Source organism: Anser cygnoides, chromosome Z (assembly GCF_040182565.1).
Source record: "Anser cygnoides isolate HZ-2024a breed goose chromosome Z, Taihu_goose_T2T_genome, whole genome shotgun sequence".
Lineage (NCBI taxonomy): Eukaryota > Metazoa > Chordata > Aves > Anseriformes > Anatidae > Anser > Anser cygnoides.
Genome location: NC_089912.1, coordinates 79954656 through 79974175, shown reverse-complemented (window position 1 = coordinate 79974175; position 19520 = coordinate 79954656). Strand labels below are relative to the sequence as shown.

General features: G+C 38.1%; 1 protein-coding gene across 3 annotated transcripts; it reads left to right on the top strand.

The window, feature by feature from the left end:
• The first annotated feature begins 1948 nt into the window (after positions 1-1948).
• HMGCR (3-hydroxy-3-methylglutaryl-CoA reductase) lies at positions 1949-19520 on the top strand. Of its 3 annotated transcripts, none has more exons than XM_066988405.1 (20): positions 1949-2104; positions 4406-4601; positions 5447-5558; positions 6116-6203; positions 6320-6404; positions 7944-8049; positions 8756-8862; positions 9281-9397; positions 9815-9966; positions 11249-11493; positions 11626-11798; positions 12345-12539; positions 13134-13292; positions 13428-13585; positions 14566-14671; positions 15688-15858; positions 16466-16606; positions 16713-16871; positions 17155-17309; positions 17453-19520. In XM_066988405.1, the coding sequence occupies exons 2-20, from the start codon at positions 4437-4439 to the stop codon at positions 17505-17507; spliced, it is 2649 nt and encodes an 882-aa protein (XP_066844506.1). In that variant the 5' UTR covers positions 1949-2104; positions 4406-4436; the 3' UTR covers positions 17508-19520. The 3 variants fall into 3 exon arrangements, with proteins under 3 accessions (XP_066844506.1, XP_066844505.1, XP_047905869.1); XM_066988404.1 differs by having other exon boundaries at positions 1973-2104; positions 11629-11798; XM_048049912.2 differs by lacking the exon at positions 1949-2104 and adding an exon at positions 2171-2396.

The window sequence follows — 19520 nt, the reverse complement described above, 5'->3', positions numbered from 1 at the left end:
GATACTGAAATATTGTTGTTCTTGCAGTATTTGCAGCTGCACTCTTGTACGTAACCCAGTGATCATCTTGAAAATCAGAGGAGCGTTTTCTCTGCCTCAGCCTTGCCTTCCATGTCTGCAGCAGCTGGGCCAGTGCTATTGCCATGGTCACTGCCAGGGTCAAGCTGGTGTGTGGGCAGGCCACAGGGAGAGCTGCAGATACAAAAATATATATATATTATATATGTATATACATAAAATATATAAATATGTATTTATATATTATATATAATATATATAAATATATAAAAAATATATATATATATGGCAGGAAACCTTATGCCATATATATACAAACCCCATAAAGTCCTATAAACCCCTATATAGTCCAAATTATGATTGTGACTCATGCTAACACTGAACTTGATGATAAAATAAGCATTCCGATTAATTTCTAAATTATATTCCATCACGGAATATTCAAATAAACAAAAACAAAACCAAAAAAATACCCTAATTAAGAAAAAATATAGAAAACAGGGAAAGATAATAAAGGCTATCTTAAATTACATAACGATTATACATAATTGCTGCAAGTGTGTACAAATTGCTGTTTTGCTTTGACTTAGTCATATCCACATGCAATTATAGCAATTGCAGTTGCACATTACCAAATTACTCCAGAAAGCTTGGTGGTAATGTTTTACTTTTCTGTGAATAAAGGTGAGATGCTCAAGAAAATGCACATTAGGAAAGAAGCTAGCTGGGAATAGGGATATTCAGCAGCAAGTTGTCAGGATTTATGTATATCATGTTGAGAATGCAAAATGTATTATGTGTTAAAAGACTGAGCTGGCATGAATAATTTCCCCACTCATAACAGCTGCTTTGGGTGGAGTTTTCATGGAAACCTTTCATCATTGTATCTTTTTTTTTTTTTTCAGAATTACGTCAATGCTTTGCAGCACAGTAACTGACATATGGTGTGCCTCGAAATATTTCTAAATGGTGCATGTAAGAAGCAGATTTGGAAAGTCCAATGTGTAAATTGTCCGTAGCAAAATCATTGCAGGTTGTGTCTTGTTTGAAACACGTCAGCCTGGAATTGCTCAGACCTGACAACACAGAATGGCCATGTGAGACGGGGGTGATGCATTGCCATGAAGGTGTGGGGAGCTGGGGTTTGGCCTCTTCTTGCAGGTAAATAGTGATAGGATTAGAGGGAATGGCTTCAAGTTGCGCCAGGGGAGGTTTAGGCTGGAAATGAGGAGACATTTCTTCTCAGAAAGTGCAGTCAGGCATTGGGACGGGTTGCCCAGGGAGGTGGTGGAGTCACCATCCCTGGGGGTGTTCAAGGAAAGATTGGACGTGATGCTTAGGGACATGGTTTAGTGGGTGACAGTGGTGGTAGGGTGATGGTTGGACCAGATGATTTCGGAGGTCTCTTCCACCCTTAATAACCCCATGACTCTACATGCAGAGAGGCTGACGAGCCCCGTGTTTCCGTATGGAGGGAAGGCTGCACACGCATAGCTAAGCCTAATAAAACGTCTCGCCTTCGGCAGGAAGCCACAAACCCGCGCACATCGCACTCTGAGAACCAAGGGCCTGCTTCCCACGGCGACCGGGCCGAGGGACCCCGCCGGAGCCGCGGCCGGGCCAGGGCTGCGCGGCGGGGCCCGGACGGGGCGAGGCGGCGCGGGGCCGGGCCGTACCCGTCAGCGCGCCGCGCGGGGGCGGGGCGACCCCGTCGCTCGATCGCCGTATGTAAATAAGCCGCCTCCCGCCGCCCAATCAGCAGGCACGGCGAAGGCAGCGCGGCGCCCCATTGGCGGGCGGCCCCGTGGCGAGATGGCGTGTTCGCCGCTCCTGATCGAGACCCGGGCTCCGCGCGCCGTTCGGCGGGCGGTTGCCTCGGCGACGCGGCGCGGGCCGGGCGTGGCGGCCGCTCGCCATTGGCTGCGCGATCGGGCGATGGCGGCGGCCGCGGCGCCGTGCCCCGGGTGTCCTTGCGCGGGGCGGGGCGGCCGCCTCAGTGCGCGGCGCGGCGCGGCGGGACGGGGCCGGCGGCGAGAGGGGACAGGGACGAGGACGAGGACGGAGCGGGTCTGCTCGGCCCGGAGCGGTGAGGGACGGGGACCGGGAGCGGGCAGAGCGGCCTCCCCGCGGGGCCCGGCGGGTGGGGGTGCCGCAGGGGCAGGGGCAGGGGGAGGTCTGCGGGGCGCCGCCGGGGAACCCTCGTACGTTGGGGATCAGCAGGGCAGGCACCCCGAATTTCGTACCAGGGATCAGGTGTGGAACACTGCCCACGAACGGACAGCCCTTTTTATAACCAAACAAACGCGTTTTCCCCTGCTGGATTTCCGTGAAGCCATTTCGTGCTTACCAGGACGGGACTTCCAGCTTCGCTTACAAACGTGAGGAAACTTTGAAGAAATGTGTTTTGGGGATGGCGTTTTCCTAGGCCTAACAGCAATTCTTTAATTGCTTTTATAAATTTCGGCAGTTGATATTGTTAGGAGTTGCGTTTATAATTTTAAGCCTCGCAATGTCTCTGTATAGTTATCTGATAAGTGCTGATTTTTAATTTTCCTGAAACAGCGTGGTATTCAGAAGTACCGGTATCTTTGTAGGGTATTACTAGGCCTTTTGTATTTTAGTTTGTGTTTCAAAATCTTTGGCAGTAAGATATTACTATGGCCATGTGTTTATTTTTCCAGTTAAATGGTACTTTCTGTGCTGCTGAGGAAAAAACATAGTACCACTGCAAAACAGTTTTGTAAGAACATAAATTCACAAAAGAACGTGTAGATAAATTCATAAAACGATATTCAGAATATGTTGGTTGGAAAACAAGGGGTAATGTTGACCTTTAAAAGAATTTTGGGGAAAAAAAGGCAAGCAAGCTTTCTTCATTTGAGGACTTTTTTTTTTCCTTCCTTTCAAAGGAAATGGAAAAACTTGTTCATATGGAAGGCAGTACTCTTAATGATGTTACCTAGTACACTCCATCAGACACTGAAGTCCTGACACCTTCTCTGTGGAAGGATAAAGAAAAATATATTGGTGCTTTTGATGCTTAGTAGGCACTGAGAGGAAGGCAGTCTGACAACCAGGGTGATTCTGGCATATTGAGTATCACTGAGCAGATAGGTTTGTTCAATTTATTGGTTTCTACAACAAATGTCATGTTTTTGGTGTCGGAGCACAAGAAATAATAGAAGGACTGTCTCCCTAAAAGCCTGGTGGTTGGATTGTTAATTTCAAGGTAACATGAAAGGATTTCTATCCACTTCAGTGTGATGGTGTGTAGAGCCCTCAATCTGCTATGGAAATCTCCACAGTACTAGGTTGGTACTGACATTTTGTAGTTCAGTATTTAGAAGTACAAGTCAGACTGCTATTTAAATGTCTTTTGAACCTTAGGATGTAGTTATAGGGTTAACATTCATCATAAGAGTGTTAGAAGTTGTTGATTACGTGCAATGAGAAAAGCAAAGTTCCAGTACTAATGTATTTAAGAGACGGTTTTATGGCATTTTGTTTCTACACTATAAAACATGAGTAAATATCCTCAATGAACTTGAAGTCTAAAGGTACAACACAGAGCAAATGGACCAGGATGCAGATTTTGTAAGAGAAGGAGCATCCATGTTCTCAGTTACGTGAAGGAGAGGTGTGAGCATTTTTCCTGAATGTTTGTAATCCATTTAAAGCAAAGGGGATGATGAAATGCATCAGTAACCTGGGAATTAGTTACGGTACAGGGAACTGTTGCAGAATACTGTATTTGAGAAGGATTCGTGTGCTTGAGGTGAAGAAAGAACTGCTTTGAATGTAATTAACTCGAATTAGTGAAGAATATTTATCAGCAAGTAGAGAAGACTCAATCAAAGGAAGGTAACATTGAGATTCCTACTGTTGAAGTTGAGAATTACCAGCAATGGTTTGTTGGTAACTTACATAGTCAAAGTTAGTATCATTTGATAGAAAGAAGTAACAGAATTTAGTGAGTGCTTACATATGCTGGTGGTAAAAACAAGAAGTTGGAGTCAAAATGGTGTTGAAATTGCATGACAGTAGATACTAAACAGAGATACTAAAAAAATGTCAACATTAACAGAGAGTGAAGGAGTGTTGTAAGCAAGGCACTTCGAAGAGATAAGGGAGATGTGTGTTGTGTTTTTTTTAAAGAAAAAAAGTGGACTGAGAAGGCAGAAGCAGATCATACTAAGTTTCAGAATACTAGAAATAAATGTTTTTTGAAGAAAAATTTGGAAATTTGAAGATGAGTTTCCTTACTCATCTGTTACATAGCTGGCTTTGAGACTTCCTGAGAGATGACTTACAAGAATTTATACATCTCTATCCTTTTCCCCTCAAACTCTAATTTGCTTATGTGAAATATTTTTTGTTGTTATTGCAGGTTTGCTAAGTATAGAAAAACAGTCCTGAAAATGTTGTCCAGACTCTTTCGAATGCATGGCCTTTTTGTGGCTTCTCATCCATGGGAAGTCATTGTGGGAACAGTGACTCTCACCATCTGTATGATGTCGATGAAGATGTTCACTGGGAACGATAAGATCTGTGGCTGGAATTACGAGTGCCCAAAACTTGAAGAAGTAAGGATTTAAATTCATGTTATAGTACTTATTGTTAATCAGGTAATTGATGGGTTCCAACAGAGTAAGATTAGGTTGTGATGTATTAGAAGGAGAATAACTGTGGTAAAACTTCTTTATTGCCTGCTTTCCCATACTAGATTTTTAAAGCTGTATGCAAGCAGTGGTGTGCTGCAGAAAGTTTTCATTAAACCTAGAGCATCTCTCCTATGGGAAAAGGCTGAGAGGTGGGACTGTTCAGCCTGGTGAAGAGGAGGCTTAGGGGGATCTTAGCCGTCTCTGTAAATCCCTGAAGGCAGGGTGAAAGAGGACGGAGCCAGGATCTTCTCAGTGGTGCCCAGTGCTAGGACAAGAGGCAGTGGGTGCAGACTGGAACACGGGAGGTTCCCCCTGTACACCAGGCAGCACTTCTGTACTGTGTGGGTGATGGAGCATGGGCACAGGCTGCCCAGAGAGGTTATGGTGTCTCCCTCCTTGGAGGTCTTCAAAAGCCACCTGCCTGGGCATGGTCCTGGGTACCCTGCTCTCTGTGTCCCTGCTTGGGCAGGGAGTTCAGCCAGATGGACCCAGAGGGCCCTGCCAGCCTCAGCCATTCTGTGATTAAACCTAATATTTTTTTTGTGCATCGTCTTGTGAACAAGGATGTGACATTAATGTTGTTTGCAGAATTTTATTTTTAGGACAGACTAGCACTGATTGTTATTTTATTCAGGGGGGGAAAAAAGCCACCTTCATTATAAGTGCTGCTTCACAAGGGATTTTTTTTATTGTTGTTATTAGTGAAACCTAACAACAAGTTACTTCTAAATGTGAAAACTAACTAAATCCCTTTGTGTTTCATACAGGATGTTCTGAGCAGTGACATCATAATACTGACAATCACACGCTGTATAGCAATCCTTTATATATATTTCCAATTTCAGAACCTAAGGCAACTTGGATCAAAATACATTTTAGGTACTCTATCTGATTTTCTATTTGGTGTATGCATTTTAGTTGTTTGTTTTTTATACTATAAATCAGTAAAGAATGTTAGCATTTTAGTACGTAGATACAGAACAGGTTTACTTTGATCTATGCAGAACATTCTGCTGTCTAGCAAAAAATTGAAATGCAATTTTATAAGAGACGTTGTGCTGGATTATATAAACATTGGAAACACAGTTCTTGAAATAGCTGTTTATTATGCCATAAACTCTAAAAATTAGTGCTGCTTAAGCCAGTTCTCATTTTTGCAGATAATAAATGAGAAGGTTTATGGCTTTTATTTTTCAAAGTCTTGCTTTGAATACTGTACAAATTTTGGATTTAAATATCCTTATAAAAATCGCATCCATATTAGTTTGTACCGCAACTGCTGTTAATGCAGTCTGTGATGAGTTGTCATTCATTTGCATCTAGATTGATCTAGAGGTATCAGGTTTTTTGCTTATTTTGGTTTTGTTTGCCCCCCCCCCCATATATGTGTGTATATATATACATATAAATATTTTTGCCTTTTTTTTTTTTTCAAGGTATTGCTGGCCTCTTCACAATCTTCTCAAGTTTTGTTTTTAGTACAGTGGTAATTCACTTCTTGGATAAAGAATTGACAGGTTTAAAGTAAGTAGTGAATTATTGTTCTGGATTTCTTGCTTGAATTTTTTTCTTCAGCACAGTAAATTTTAAATCTTCAATTTAATTATTAACATTCCTGTTTGTTTTTTGTTTGTTTTCAGTGAAGCTTTACCATTTTTCCTGCTTCTGATTGATCTTTCAAGAGCAAGTGCATTAGCCAAATTTGCACTAAGTTCCAATTCACAGGTTAGTTTTTTTTGTTTTTTCTTTTTGCAGTAGGGCGTTTGCATTTAGTGAACAAATCATCACAAAAACATCTTTGCATAGATGAACAATCCACAGGGAGAGACACACAGGTGAACGTGGTATTAGTGATATGCAAAAAGGATCAGATGTAATCTGTGTTCAGTAGTGTCTTTTATCCAGGTCAGTGTTCCAAGTGAAGAATAACATGATACAATCATGTGAGCTAAGTTAATTTTATGTATGAATACTTTATAAGATCAGAACTTCAAACAGCATTGCCTATAGCTGTGTTAATGAGGCTAGAGTTCCAAGACCAAAGTCTTCCATAGAACAGTTACGGATAGGAAAATTATTCTGTAGGGCTCCGGAACAGTATATAAACAGATGTCTAAAGTTATAATGCTGGTACAGGAAAAAACACATTTCTAGACAAAATCCAGAACAAATATGGCATATTTGTTGGCTACAAATTGTTGTGGCATACACACACAGTCTTGCTCTAATTTTGGAAATCTCCTTGGATATGCTCAAAATCTGCCTGGACGTGGTTGTGGCTGACCTGCAATAGCTGTATCAGGCTGAGCAGGGGGATTGGACCAGATGACCTCCAGAGGTCCGTTCCAACCTAAACCATTCTGTGATACTTCAGTGCAGTTAACACAGCACAATGTGAAGAATCAACAGTACATTTTGCCCACTGTACATGGGAATGTTTATTTCTTAGTATTCTATGTTGTAAAACAAATTAATTTCACTAAAATTACTTTCATACCAATAACATACTTTTCATAGTAATTCAGCATAATATTTGTGACAAAAATATAGTACATTTTTCTATAAATATCATAATATAGTTTATTATATATTCTCTATATATGCAATGTTATTAGTGTTTGCATATTATTATATAATTGCATCCTTCTTTATTTGTTTAAAAAAAATCACAAATACATTTTCACTACAGCTTCTCCTTGATTGAAATCAATCAAATGAGGGAAAAAAAAAAAAAAAAAACAGGAGTGGACCCCCTAGAGTTATCCATGCCTGGTATTTGGAAGAAATCCCTTTCCTTTTGCCAGGGGAAAATTTCAGTATCTTTTAAGCTGAGTCTAGAGAGTTAAAGAAAGAAATATAGTAAAAGTTAGGTTACAGATATCGGGTTAGAAGAACTTTTGAGATGCCATGACATAAGCGGTTTCTATTTTGTCTTAAAGTGTAGAACTCTTTAATCTTATGAATGTACATTAATTAAAGTCTGTGCTCATCAGTGTCATAGGAGGCTAGAATAGTGATGAACCGAAGATGAAGAATTTGGAAATTTAAATAATCCTGTTGCATAAATAAAGACTGTCAAAGCATAACAGCTTATGAGAAACCAAGCAATTAAAGAATGCATTCTATCATAATAGTTCATTTCTCAATGTCTGCTTTATAAAGCCATATCACCATAATACTCAATTTACTAATCATGTTATGCGCATTGTACCTTACTTTGATTTTTTTGTCCTTATTGTAATGTAGAGAAATTTTTCCTTTTAGGATGAAGTAAGAGAAAATATTTCACGTGGAATGGCAATTTTAGGCCCCACGTTTACACTGGATGCACTTGTGGAGTGTCTTGTGATTGGTGTTGGTACTATGTCAGGTGAGTGATCAAGTCTGAAGGTCTAAGTCTTGCCAGTTTAAAAAAAAAAGCTGTTGGAATATTAAGTGTTTCAAGAAATGTGTTAACTGTGGGAATGGAATGACAATCTATTTGTTTGGCTATTTTAGGGGCAGAGAAAGGGGGAAATGTATGTTGATAAGCAGTTTTCCTGTTTACGTCTAGGAAAAAACTCATTTTGGTATAGCATATGTTTATTTTTTTCTTGTTGTTGTTTTAACTTTTGAATGATTTACACTGCTAGCTCATTTATCTTTATTAAGGGCGTTCTGAAATGCATGACTTTGACACTTGTGAAAATGCAGGTGGGGCATATATTCTTATTTCCTGAAGACTTAATTGGCTACCTTTTACAAGGGTTTTCAATACATAACTACTATGTTGGTTAACTGATCTTTATTTAGGTAAGGGAAGAGTTTCAAACTTCCAGTGTAAAGCTTTAAAAATCTTAGTAAACTGTAATTATTTTTATTTACATTTACACTTTAAAATTTTTGTGTAAATACATATTGTGCTAGGAATAGGTTAATACAAAATGACAGGGCTTAATATGCTCATTTTTCATTAATCTAGGCAATTCCCTCTATAATCTACAGTACCAATTTAATGGTTTCAGAAACTGTTCTTCAAGTATATAAAAAACCTCTTGCATATTCAAATGTAAAAAAAACTTTTTTTTTTTCTGTAGGAGTGCGACAGCTTGAAATTATGTGCTGTTTTGGCTGTATGTCTGTTCTTGCCAACTATTTTGTCTTCATGACCTTCTTTCCAGCTTGTGTATCCTTGGTATTAGAGGTAAGACCCACTTAAAGACAACGATTGAGCTTAGTATTCAGACCCTGCACTTGTGGTAGCCTATGTTTGTCTTCCTTTTGAAGTGAACAGAGGGAATGCACAGAAAGAGTTACTGTGGCTCTGCTGATGGACAGTAACTTGTTAATGCTGCTGTAAACAAGTCACGCTCAATGGTCTGAGTTCTTATCTAAAGCAGAGGGGAAAAAAAAAAACAGTTTAAATTAATGGCTGTCCAGGGTTTCTCACTGTTTAAACTCTAATATAGGCTAAACAGTAGACTGTAGACCAATTCTTTATTTTTTTTTAAATCACAAAATCTTTTTTTGGTAAATAAGCTTTAACACTGTATTTCTATTTCATCACTTGCTTGTTCTTCAGATAGCTACTAAATAAGACCTGGTTTTGTTTATTTTTACAGCTTTCCCGAGAGAGTCGTGAAGGACGTCCAATATGGCAGCTTAGCCATTTTGCTCGTGTTCTGGAAGAAGAAGAAAATAAACCAAATCCCGTAACACAGAGGGTCAAAATGATTATGGTTTGTGGCTTTTTTTCACCTGTTATTATGCAGTCAGTAAGGTGTCCTTGGAAAGCTAACAAAGCCTTTGTTTTCTATAGACTAGTGTTCTGCAGTCCATTGCTCTAGCTAACTGTGGTAGTTTTTAGTAACGTCCCATTTACCTACATTTACAGTCTTCTTGCATATGCCATTTCCATATAAAACAACTCTGGCTTTTCGTGTGTACATGTGTTCAGCTTTCTCTTGCTCATCTAATAAGCAGAGGAAGAATCTGCTGGGTGCTAAATGATGTAGACGAAAGGAGGAGAAGATCCTTTAGGTTTAGACTTGTGAGGCATGGGAAACAAAAATGAAAAGAAAACGATTCATTTTAGTAGGTTAGATAACTAACTACAGTTGAAAAAATATTTGTCTTGCTTTTTGTTTTTAATACAGTCGCTGGGTTTGGTTCTTGTTCATGCCCATAGTCGGTGGATAGCAGAACCAACTTCTCAGAACAGTACAGCAGAAAATTCAGTGGGATTGGATGAGAACGCACCAAAGAGAATTGAACCTAATGTTTCACTATGGCAGTTCTACCTTTCTCGGTAAGCAACTTCACATAAGATACCTATATGTCATGGAATAGGGTGTATTCTCCAGTACTGTAAGGCAATGATCCTTAGGGTGCAACAACAACAAACCTACAGAGCTGACTAGAATTTCTTGAAACTGGAGATGACGTTTCGTAAGAAATACTTCAATATTTTGCTATTCCTTTAGTCTCCTTGAAGTAATAAGAAAGAGATCAGGAGGCAGCTGTGCTGGATGCATCATAATTGGGACTGGAGGGCTGGAGCACCTCTCCTCTGAAGAGAGGCTGAGGAAGCTGGAGCTGTTCAACCTGAGAAGGCTTTGGGGAGACCTTATGGCGGCCTTCCAGTACCTAAAGAGGGCCTGGAGAAGAACTCTGTCAGGGATTGTAGTGATAGGACAAGGAGTAATGGTTTTAAACTAAAAGAGGGTAGATGTAGATTAGATATTAGAAAGAAATTCTTTACTGTGAGGATGGTGAGGCACTGGAACAGGTTGCCTAGAGAAGGTGTGGATGTGCACTTCCCAACACAAAGTGTTCAAAGCCAGGTTGGATGGGGCTTTGAGCAACCTCATGGTTGAGGTCTCTGACCATGGCAGGGGGGTTGGAAATAGATGGTATTTACAGTCCCTTCCAACCCAAACTATTCTGATACTATGATAACACCATCTTTTCCCAACAACCCTGTCATTTTTCAGAGCACACTGAAAAGTTAAGCTTTCTGACTGCGCTAGTATCATTATTTCTGCAGTTTCTGACCATTCACACAAAAGTACAAAAAGAGATCCATGTCACTATTGCTTTTCCTTCAGCTCATCTGAAAGCTGAGCAGCTGTGGTTCTGTATTCTGAGAATTCAGAAGTGTATCTTATAGGCTGTTTTCCTCCCTCTCAGAAATTCAGCTTGCACTATAGTAGTCATTAGTGACAGAGGATGATAATTGATTGACTCTTTCTACTTAATTATTGGGAGATAGGTATTAAATGAATATGATTTACCTGTTGAATAGTGATTATTGTAGTCATTTATTTTACTGTGACTGCTTTTTAACTAAGATTTTGTAAATAGTTAATGAAATCTGAAAATACATATCCTAATAATACAAAGAAAAAATTCTCTACCCTGAACTAGCATACTTGAATTCCCTGTTAGAAAATGTGTTTTGACTGGCATCTGAATAAGTGTATAAATGATGATCAAACTACTATCCTTTCTAAAAGAAGGGGGTGTCAGAACGTTGTTAAAACACACAAATCATATCATACATTTAATTCTTGATTTTTGTCCCTTTTTAGAATGGCCAGTATGGATATTGAGCAAGTAATCACTCTCGGATTAGCCCTTCTCCTTGCAGTGAAATACATTTTTTTTGAGCAAGCAGAGACTGAATCCACGCTTTCACTGAAGAATCCCATAATATCTCCAGTGATGGTCCAGAAGAAGGTCCCTGAGAATTGTTGCAGGAAACAATCTGGACTTTTGAAAAACAATCAGAAATCTAACACAGTAGAAGCAGCTTTTGTTCCCAGAGATGACAATGGTAATTTTCAGCATCTGAATCTCTTGCTGAGTCTTTGCAACAAATAATGAAAATCTGTATTAGCATGTTATATTTGGAAATGAAACCTAAGATTTTTGTAAACCAAAGTTCATTTTAATTGTCTTTATGCAGCAGAAGTCATAAAACCTGTATTAGCAGAGTCATCAACCAAGGCTACGTTTGTAGTTGGCAGCAGCACCCCTGTGGAAACTACCTCAGTTATTAATAGAAAAGAGGAGGAAATCGAGTTACCTAAAGAACCTCGTTCTATTGAGGAATGTGTTCGTATTCTTGGAAATGCAGAGGTATGGAAAAATAACTTTTTGTTTTATAGCCTCTGACAAAATCTGATTTAAGAATTTGTGCAGTTCATTTTCTGGCTTCTAAATGATCCCATTGATTGTAATGTTAAAGAGTTACATGGCTTTAAGAACTTGGAGGGGAGGTGGAGAACACAAACCCCTTTCAGAAGTTATTTCTGCTCCAGTCAGTTTCTGTTGCATTTATTTCTTCAATAGAGATGAGGAAAACAGATAAGTGTATGTTTTTGAAGTTTTACGTGAAAAGTCTTCTATTACGATTCTCTCTCCAAGATGGGGCTGGAGAGAAGAAGCAGCTTCATTGTTCATGGCATACCAAGTACTTGAGGTTTCATTAAGTTCAGTTATAAGAGGGTGTAAAAAGTTTTATAGTAGGCCAGGATATGATCAAAAACCTGACATTGGCAGTTTGTTTCTTTAGACAGGATCTGATTGCGTCAAAGTAAAGTTACCTTCTTTCATTTGGAAACGTTTAAAAGGATTTTCACCAACAGAATCTATACTTACTCTATCTATCCTTTACATTTCCAGAAGGGAGCAAAATTCCTCACTGATGCTGAGGTTATCAGCTTAGTTAATGCTAAGCATATTCCTGCATACAAACTGGAAACCTTGATGGAAACTCAGGAGCGAGGCGTGTCCATTCGCAGACAAATGTTATCACAGAAACTCCCTGAACCTTCTTCCCTGCAATATCTTCCTTATAGGAACTATAATTATTCTTTGGTAAGTATAAAGCAGACAAGTAAAATTCACTGTGAACAGTTTTCAAAACCTATGAAACATCTGCTTGAAGTGATGAGTATGAACTAACAAGAAGCTTGGTCAAAACTGATATTTTAAAAAAAAAAGGGCAAACATAAGGCACTAGCTTCTATTGCTTCAATGTTTTTAAACCTAGAGAGGTAGGTTAGTTTTGTAGCTTACCCAAAAATATTTCCAACCAAGATATGCAGTTGCCTTATCTCATAAATAAGTAATTCTGCCAATACTGAGTATGAGTTCAGTTGAATGAATATTATTACACTGAGCTCAAGTTAAAATAAAAGTTCATTTAAAAGTCACTTAACGCTATTAAATTTTGAAGAGCATTTAAGACTTAGTAAGATTCAATAGATCTGTCAAATACTTAATTTTAACAGTATTATTTATTGAAAATTATAGCTACAACTCTTAGAGCTGGGAATTGTTTGCTTCATCCATAGGATTGTGGGTTTCTAGCTAAGATAACTTGCTAAGTCACATAAACAGTTTGTAGCATGATACTGTGCCGCTCAGCTGGTAACCTTACTGATACCTTTTCGTATTATTTTTTGCAAGGTTATGGGAGCTTGCTGTGAAAATGTGATTGGCTATATGCCTATTCCTGTAGGCGTAGCAGGACCATTGTATCTGGATAACAAAGAGTTTCAGGTTCCGATGGCAACAACAGAAGGATGTCTTGTAGCAAGCACCAACAGAGGATGTAGAGCAATATGTGTAAGTACCATTTGACAAGCTTAAACTGTCTGTAAAGCATGTTTGAGGGTGATAAAAGGCGTATTTTTGACTTAATAATAGCTAAAACTCAGTTTCAGCAATCTTACTTTGTTTCCTTTCTGCTTTGATTTGTAGCTTGGTGGAGGAGCAAGTAGCCGCATTCTAGCAGATGGGATGACTCGAGGACCTGTTGTAAGGCTGCCCAGCGCTTGCCAGGCTGCAGAAGTGAAGGCTTGGCTCGAAAGCCCTGAAGGCTTTAAAATAGTGAAAGAAGCTTTTGACAGCACTAGTAGGTTAGTACAGTGGTTAATGTGGCCTTATTTCCTGATACAAGACTTCTGTGAATGGTAGAAAGCTCCTAATTGTATTTCCGCATGCTGCAGTGCAGGAAATGGCACGTTCATTTTGCCTGTCCCATGTAGTGTGCATCTAAGAAAACAGAAGTAACTCTGGCTATACAGCTAGGCTAGTAATAAACACTTTACGATAAGTGGTAAACAATTGGGTCATATCAACAAATACCTTTGCACTGTATATTACTTAATGAATTATTTATTTTGTCTAAACATTTAAAAACCATTAAAGCTCTAAAGCTCAGTTGTATTTTTAGTAGTTCTATACTAAAAGTAATTTAAAGTCTGGAATTGAGTCCTTCTGATAATATTACTAACGTGAAGGTTCCAGAGAATACAGGGTAAACTAAAACTAGGACAGAAACATTTAAAAAATGTAAAACTGTATTAAGAATAAGTTTATTTCAAACCCTAGAGTTTCTTCTAAGATTTAGGATTACTTGCTTTGTTAAGGAAATCTTTCTGTAAATCTTCCTAATCAGTTTTGTTTCTTACTGATCCTACAAGCGTTGACCATGGACATGCATGTATTTTGGTGATAATCAACTCATGCTGCTGTTTAAATGCAGTATTTCCCAGTTCTTGTTTGCCCTTACTCTGTAGGAACTTTGATTTATGGAGCTTGCACCATTGCTGAAGATGGAAGAGATTTTGCCTTGCTGTAAAACTGACATAAAATTTTCCAAGATCTAGAAAGCATAAAAGGCAACCAGTGCTCTCAGGAGCAGTACACTTTAAAGTATTTACTTAAGAGAACTATATGCATGGTAGCTGAAGATTTTTTTCCTGTGCTGAGGGAGGAAAAGAACAGATTGCAGATAGTGCTGATAACTACGCTGTGCTATGATTTACTGTCATTTTGCTACTTAAAATTCTCAAGGATTAAACTAGTTTTTAGTAATCATTACATTTTCTTGCAGGTTTGCCCGCCTACAAAAACTTCTCATAAGTTTGGCTGGTCGGAACCTTTATATCCGCTTTCAGTCAAGAACAGGGGATGCAATGGGAATGAATATGATTTCCAAAGTAAGGTTCAGACCCTATAAGTCTTTTCAATAAATGTATATTTCTATTAAAATAAATTGTGTGCTATTAATTTGTGATTACCTGGTATGTGAAGATGGAAAGTGAAAAACAAGATGCAGCTCTGTTTGCAGTGCTATAAAACGTTACATATATATATATGTGTGTGTGTGTATATATGTACTATATATATATAAATGCTTGCTCTTTTTGAGCATAAACAAGAAGAGGATGAGAACAACAGAAGAAAAAAAGGTTAAAGTAATTTTGTATTTTAGTTTTTTTTAAATAAAGTATTCTTGATAATATAGAAGTTAAGCTGCTTATTCTGTTGTTTTGGGCCAAAGATTTATTTTATCCATCAGTAATTAATCTGTTACTGTGTTTATCACTTTTTCTAAATAAAGGATGAGGAATCTGGTAAGTGGCAGCAGGATGGTGTGGTCTTTATTTTTTTAAAATATGAATGTGGAAGACCATTAAACAGCACATCCTACGTGTCGCGTCTGAGATAGACTTTGACTGCTGGTTCTATATAAAGGTTCTATATAAAATTTCTTAGAACCATTACAGAAATGAGTCTGTCCGTAGATAAGTACTAAATATAGCAGACCTTCTGTCTGATTTCCTAGTGCAGAGAAGCTCTTCCCTACTGCATTCAAAATGAGTTAATTTCTTGCCTGTCATGTTTGACTTGGTTCATGCTGTATCTCTAGTATGGGAAACGTATGCCTATTCTCCTGGAATGTGTCCAGAGAATCCATACGTACTGGCAAGAACCCAGTGCTGTTTGTTATTCTCTATGTAATTCTCAGCATGTAGAGAAAGGATGGTGATTGTGCTACCATATGTGCCTGTTTCAGGTTTCCTGGGGAATTCTGTTCTTTTCCTCAGCTGTAATTAGTGATCTGATTAGACTTAATCTGATCTTGCTATTCCAGTGTTCTTGAGTAGCTTGCTTTGCAACCGTAATTGATACGCTAACATTTAATGATACATACCTGTTTCTATTTTAACAGGGTACTGAAAAAGCTCTGGCAAGGCTGAATGAAGAGTTTCCGGATCTTCAGGTTATAGCTATCAGCGGTAACTACTGTACAGACAAAAAACCCGCTGCTATAAACTGGATAGAAGGAAGAGGGAAGTCTGTTGTCTGTGAAGCAGTCATTCCAGCCAAAGTTGTTAAAGAAGTAGGTGTCTGCATTCTTTTTACTGAATTTGGTTCATAAAAATATATGCATTTTATAAACTGATACATATTTTAAGTCATAAATATTAACTGTTAGTTGTGTTCCTTGTAAAATTATTTCCTGCTTGTATTTTCAGACTATTGCTGTACAATACATCACTTCCCCTGAGAATCTCATAGATTATATATTCTTTTTTCTTTCACTGTCTTTTCAAAGATAATGTGCTATATATTTAATCTAGTCGAAGGCATTAGGAATTTCACTTTTTTTCCTTCGAAAAATTATACCACAGTTTGATAGACTTTTACAGATTAAACTCAGTAATTTTGATCAATTCACTCATCTGTTGTCATTTGCGCAACCATGGCATTCTTGTCAAAGTTTATATACCCCCTACTACAGGAGAAACTGACGATTAAGTGGTTCCACTTATTCCAAAGCTGCTTTACTGTCTTGCATGATTTTGAACAAAAATAAAAGTAGGCATCTATGACAGTGATTGAGCCAAATTTCCAAATGGAAGCAAACGAGATTGGGGGGAGGGCTGATTAACATGAAACGGGGTATTTCTACTCCCGATTAAGGAACAACCTATCACTTTGTTTAGGTACTGAAGACAACTACCGAAGATATAGTTGAAGTGAATATAAACAAAAATTTGGTGGGTTCTGCTATGGCTGGTAGCATAGGTGGCTACAACGCACATGCAGCAAACATTGTTACAGCTATCTACATTGCCTGTGGTCAGGTAAGTTTATTTATACCTAATGGTCTTTTCTTTAGTAGAGTAGCTCTTAACTGAACACTTCAGTTGAATGTGTTTTTTGCTTTTTTTTCTCCCTCCTGATCTAAAGGATGCTGCACAGAATGTGGGCAGCTCTAATTGCATCACTTTGATGGAGCGGACTGGTGCCACCAATGAAGACCTGTACATCAGCTGTACGATGCCATCTATAGAAATAGGAACTGTTGGCGGAGGCACCAACTTGCTACCGCAGCAGGCCTGTTTGCAGGTATAAAGCAGGAAGCTTCCTGAATCAAAGCCTGCTTTCACATTGTTTTTATTATGTTCCACTGTTGTTGTGGGAATTGGCCCTCTTGAAACTTGGTGGACTTGACATGAAAATTATACATTTATCTACTTATTTTCATGTATCTAGCTCTTAAAGTTTAAATTAACATTAAAGAAATTTAAAGCTAGTTGATTAGATGTAATTTGTAAAGACTTGAATATTAAAATTTAGCATAAATTTACTTAGTTTTCACAGTGTAATACAGCATGTTTTTTCCCTCCAGATGTTAGGGGTTCAAGGTGCAAGCCAAGATAACCCTGGTGAGAATGCCCGTCAGCTTGCTAAAATTGTATGTGCTACAGTGATGGCTGGGGAGTTATCTCTAATGGCAGCTCTTGCTGCTGGGCATCTAGTCAAAAGCCACATGACCCACAACAGGTAAGAATTTTCCTGTCTTTCTCTGCTGTTTGTCCTTTTTACAAGTACACACGATCAATAACAATTATATTAATATTTGTAACATACAGCAACAGTCTGTCACTTTAATGTAACTGATTTGGTTATCTTACTGTTTTTATCAGGTCAAAAATAAATCTGCAAGATCTGCAAGGAACCTGCGCCAAGAAGGCAGCTTGAATACTAAAGTTTTGAAATGAAGAATTGTTCCACCAACTGACTAGGCGCACAGAAAAAAAATAATGTAATCTGTGAAGTTTAGAATGAAAATCACCTTTGATTCAGATTTCTGGGGATGATAAACTGAGAGATAATGGACTTGCGTGAGACTATCTCTTCAGTGGTTAGAGATAACTTCATGAAAGAAGTCCTGTCAGCTGTCTGGAACATAGCTTTGGAATTCTCACGCTTACACATCATCTTCTGAAGGGTCAGTCCCATGTTTTTACAAGTTGACATTACTTCAACTTGTAAACTCCTAGCAACTACCAAGGTGAAAAGTGATATGTACTTTGTACAGTTGTTTGTTTTGTTGTTGGTGGCTTTTTTCTTTTTTTGTTGGTTGGTTTGTCCAACCTTGGCTTGAATGCATTGGTCCTTCTTAAAGTGATGGCAAACCTGATCACTTTCCATGAACTCCCAGTTTTAATTTCTTTCAGATGTTAAAGTTAGGTCTTTAGCTACGAGACATTTTTATTAAATCACAGTAGCTTTATAGAAACCTCTGTCAATATACAGTACTTATTTGCTGCTGCTTCAGCTAAGCAGCATTCAATGTTGTAACTCTACAATTTAGGTTATTCCTTTAAAGAAAACTTGTGACCTACGAAGTGCTGACCTGTTAAATATAATATGTACTGAAGTGGGGAAAATATCTTAACTGTTGTCATTTTCTTCAGGTACAAAAAATTGAAACTGATTACATGTCAGAGCATAATAATTTAAGCAAATGCAGCTTCTTGAACTTCTTGATTAGGAGTGCATTCAAACAACAAAAGTCAGTAACAGATGTTTACACTTCTTAAAAGAGGTCTCTTAATGTACAATGTGTTTGCATATTGCTAAATGTTTTTTGTTCTTAGTGTTTGGCACTTATTCCCCAGGAATAGGTGTGTATCCACTGCTTACGCCGAGATAAAATGAAGCCAGAAAATCATACTGTTCTTTAATGCTAAAGGGTTTTTTTAATGTTTTAATTCTTTTAAAACCTTTTTTTTGGGGGGTGGGGTGGGGGGGGTGGGGAGTATTTATTTAAGAAGTCTTTTTTTAAATGAAAAGTACTAATCAAAGGAATTCAGTGAAATGACATGTTAATACAGCAGATTTTTGTATTAAAATATTGTACTTGGACCAGTGAAGCAGTCTCAGGTGTTCTTAATGTAATAGAGAAAACAATTGTATTCTAGTTTGATTCACTTTTTGGAAGATTGTTAAATGCCCTGCCCTGTCTAGTTGATCACAGGAGGGAAATTGTTAATATGCTTGATGATGATTTTTAGGGGGAGAGGGGTGGAAGGGGATTTGGGGTGGAATCAGTGGATTGGACTAGCTGGATTTCTTAGAGGACTGCAGTGGCATTTTTCATGGGGTGACTAGCAGAGGTGCTCTTCAAAGTGCAACTTCGATATAAATCATGATGAGTTGTTTTGTAGTACATCACCAAATTAATATTACTGTAATGAGCTCATAAAGCTACTGTGCAAGCATGAAGTCATACATGCTAGATATGCTATGATAGCATGTAAATACCATGAATGTTTATCTTCCTGCAGTATTGTTGTTAATAGCTACCATTTTATTTAAGGAGGAACTACTTGGTTTCTATGTTCATTCAGTGAGCTTATTTAAAGTAACACTGTACTGGCAATAAATGGTGGTTCAGTGTTCATTTTGGTGGATTTAACTGACATTCTGTCTTGCAGAATTAACATTTTGTATTATTACTAAATTGTGTACATTTTGGTACAGAACTACTTTTTCAGTTTCCGTAAAACAGTGGAAAACTTAACTGGTTTAATTGTGATATTTTAAGGTTATCTTATGACACTGATCTTATTAAGCAACATAAAATGAAGCTTAAGGACTGCAATACAGTACTCAACACAGTGGGGATATGATACTAGAATATTTTATTGCAGAAGCCTGTAAACATTAAATAAAATAAAAGTTAAATTATGTGGTTTGTCCATTTCA

Bases quoted from the DNA above. Each gene is read 5' to 3' on its own strand.
- HMGCR (XM_066988405.1), top strand. From the start codon at position 4,437: ATGTTGTCCAGACTCTTTCGAATGCATGGCCTTTTTGTGGCTTCTCAT. The intron at 5,559-6,115 runs GTACTCTATCTG...TTTTTTTTCAAG, and splicing joins TGGATCAAAATACATTTTAG to GTATTGCTGGCCTCTTCACA. The intron at 13,293-13,427 runs GTAAGTACCATT...TTTGATTTGTAG, and splicing joins GAGGATGTAGAGCAATATGT to CTTGGTGGAGGAGCAAGTAG.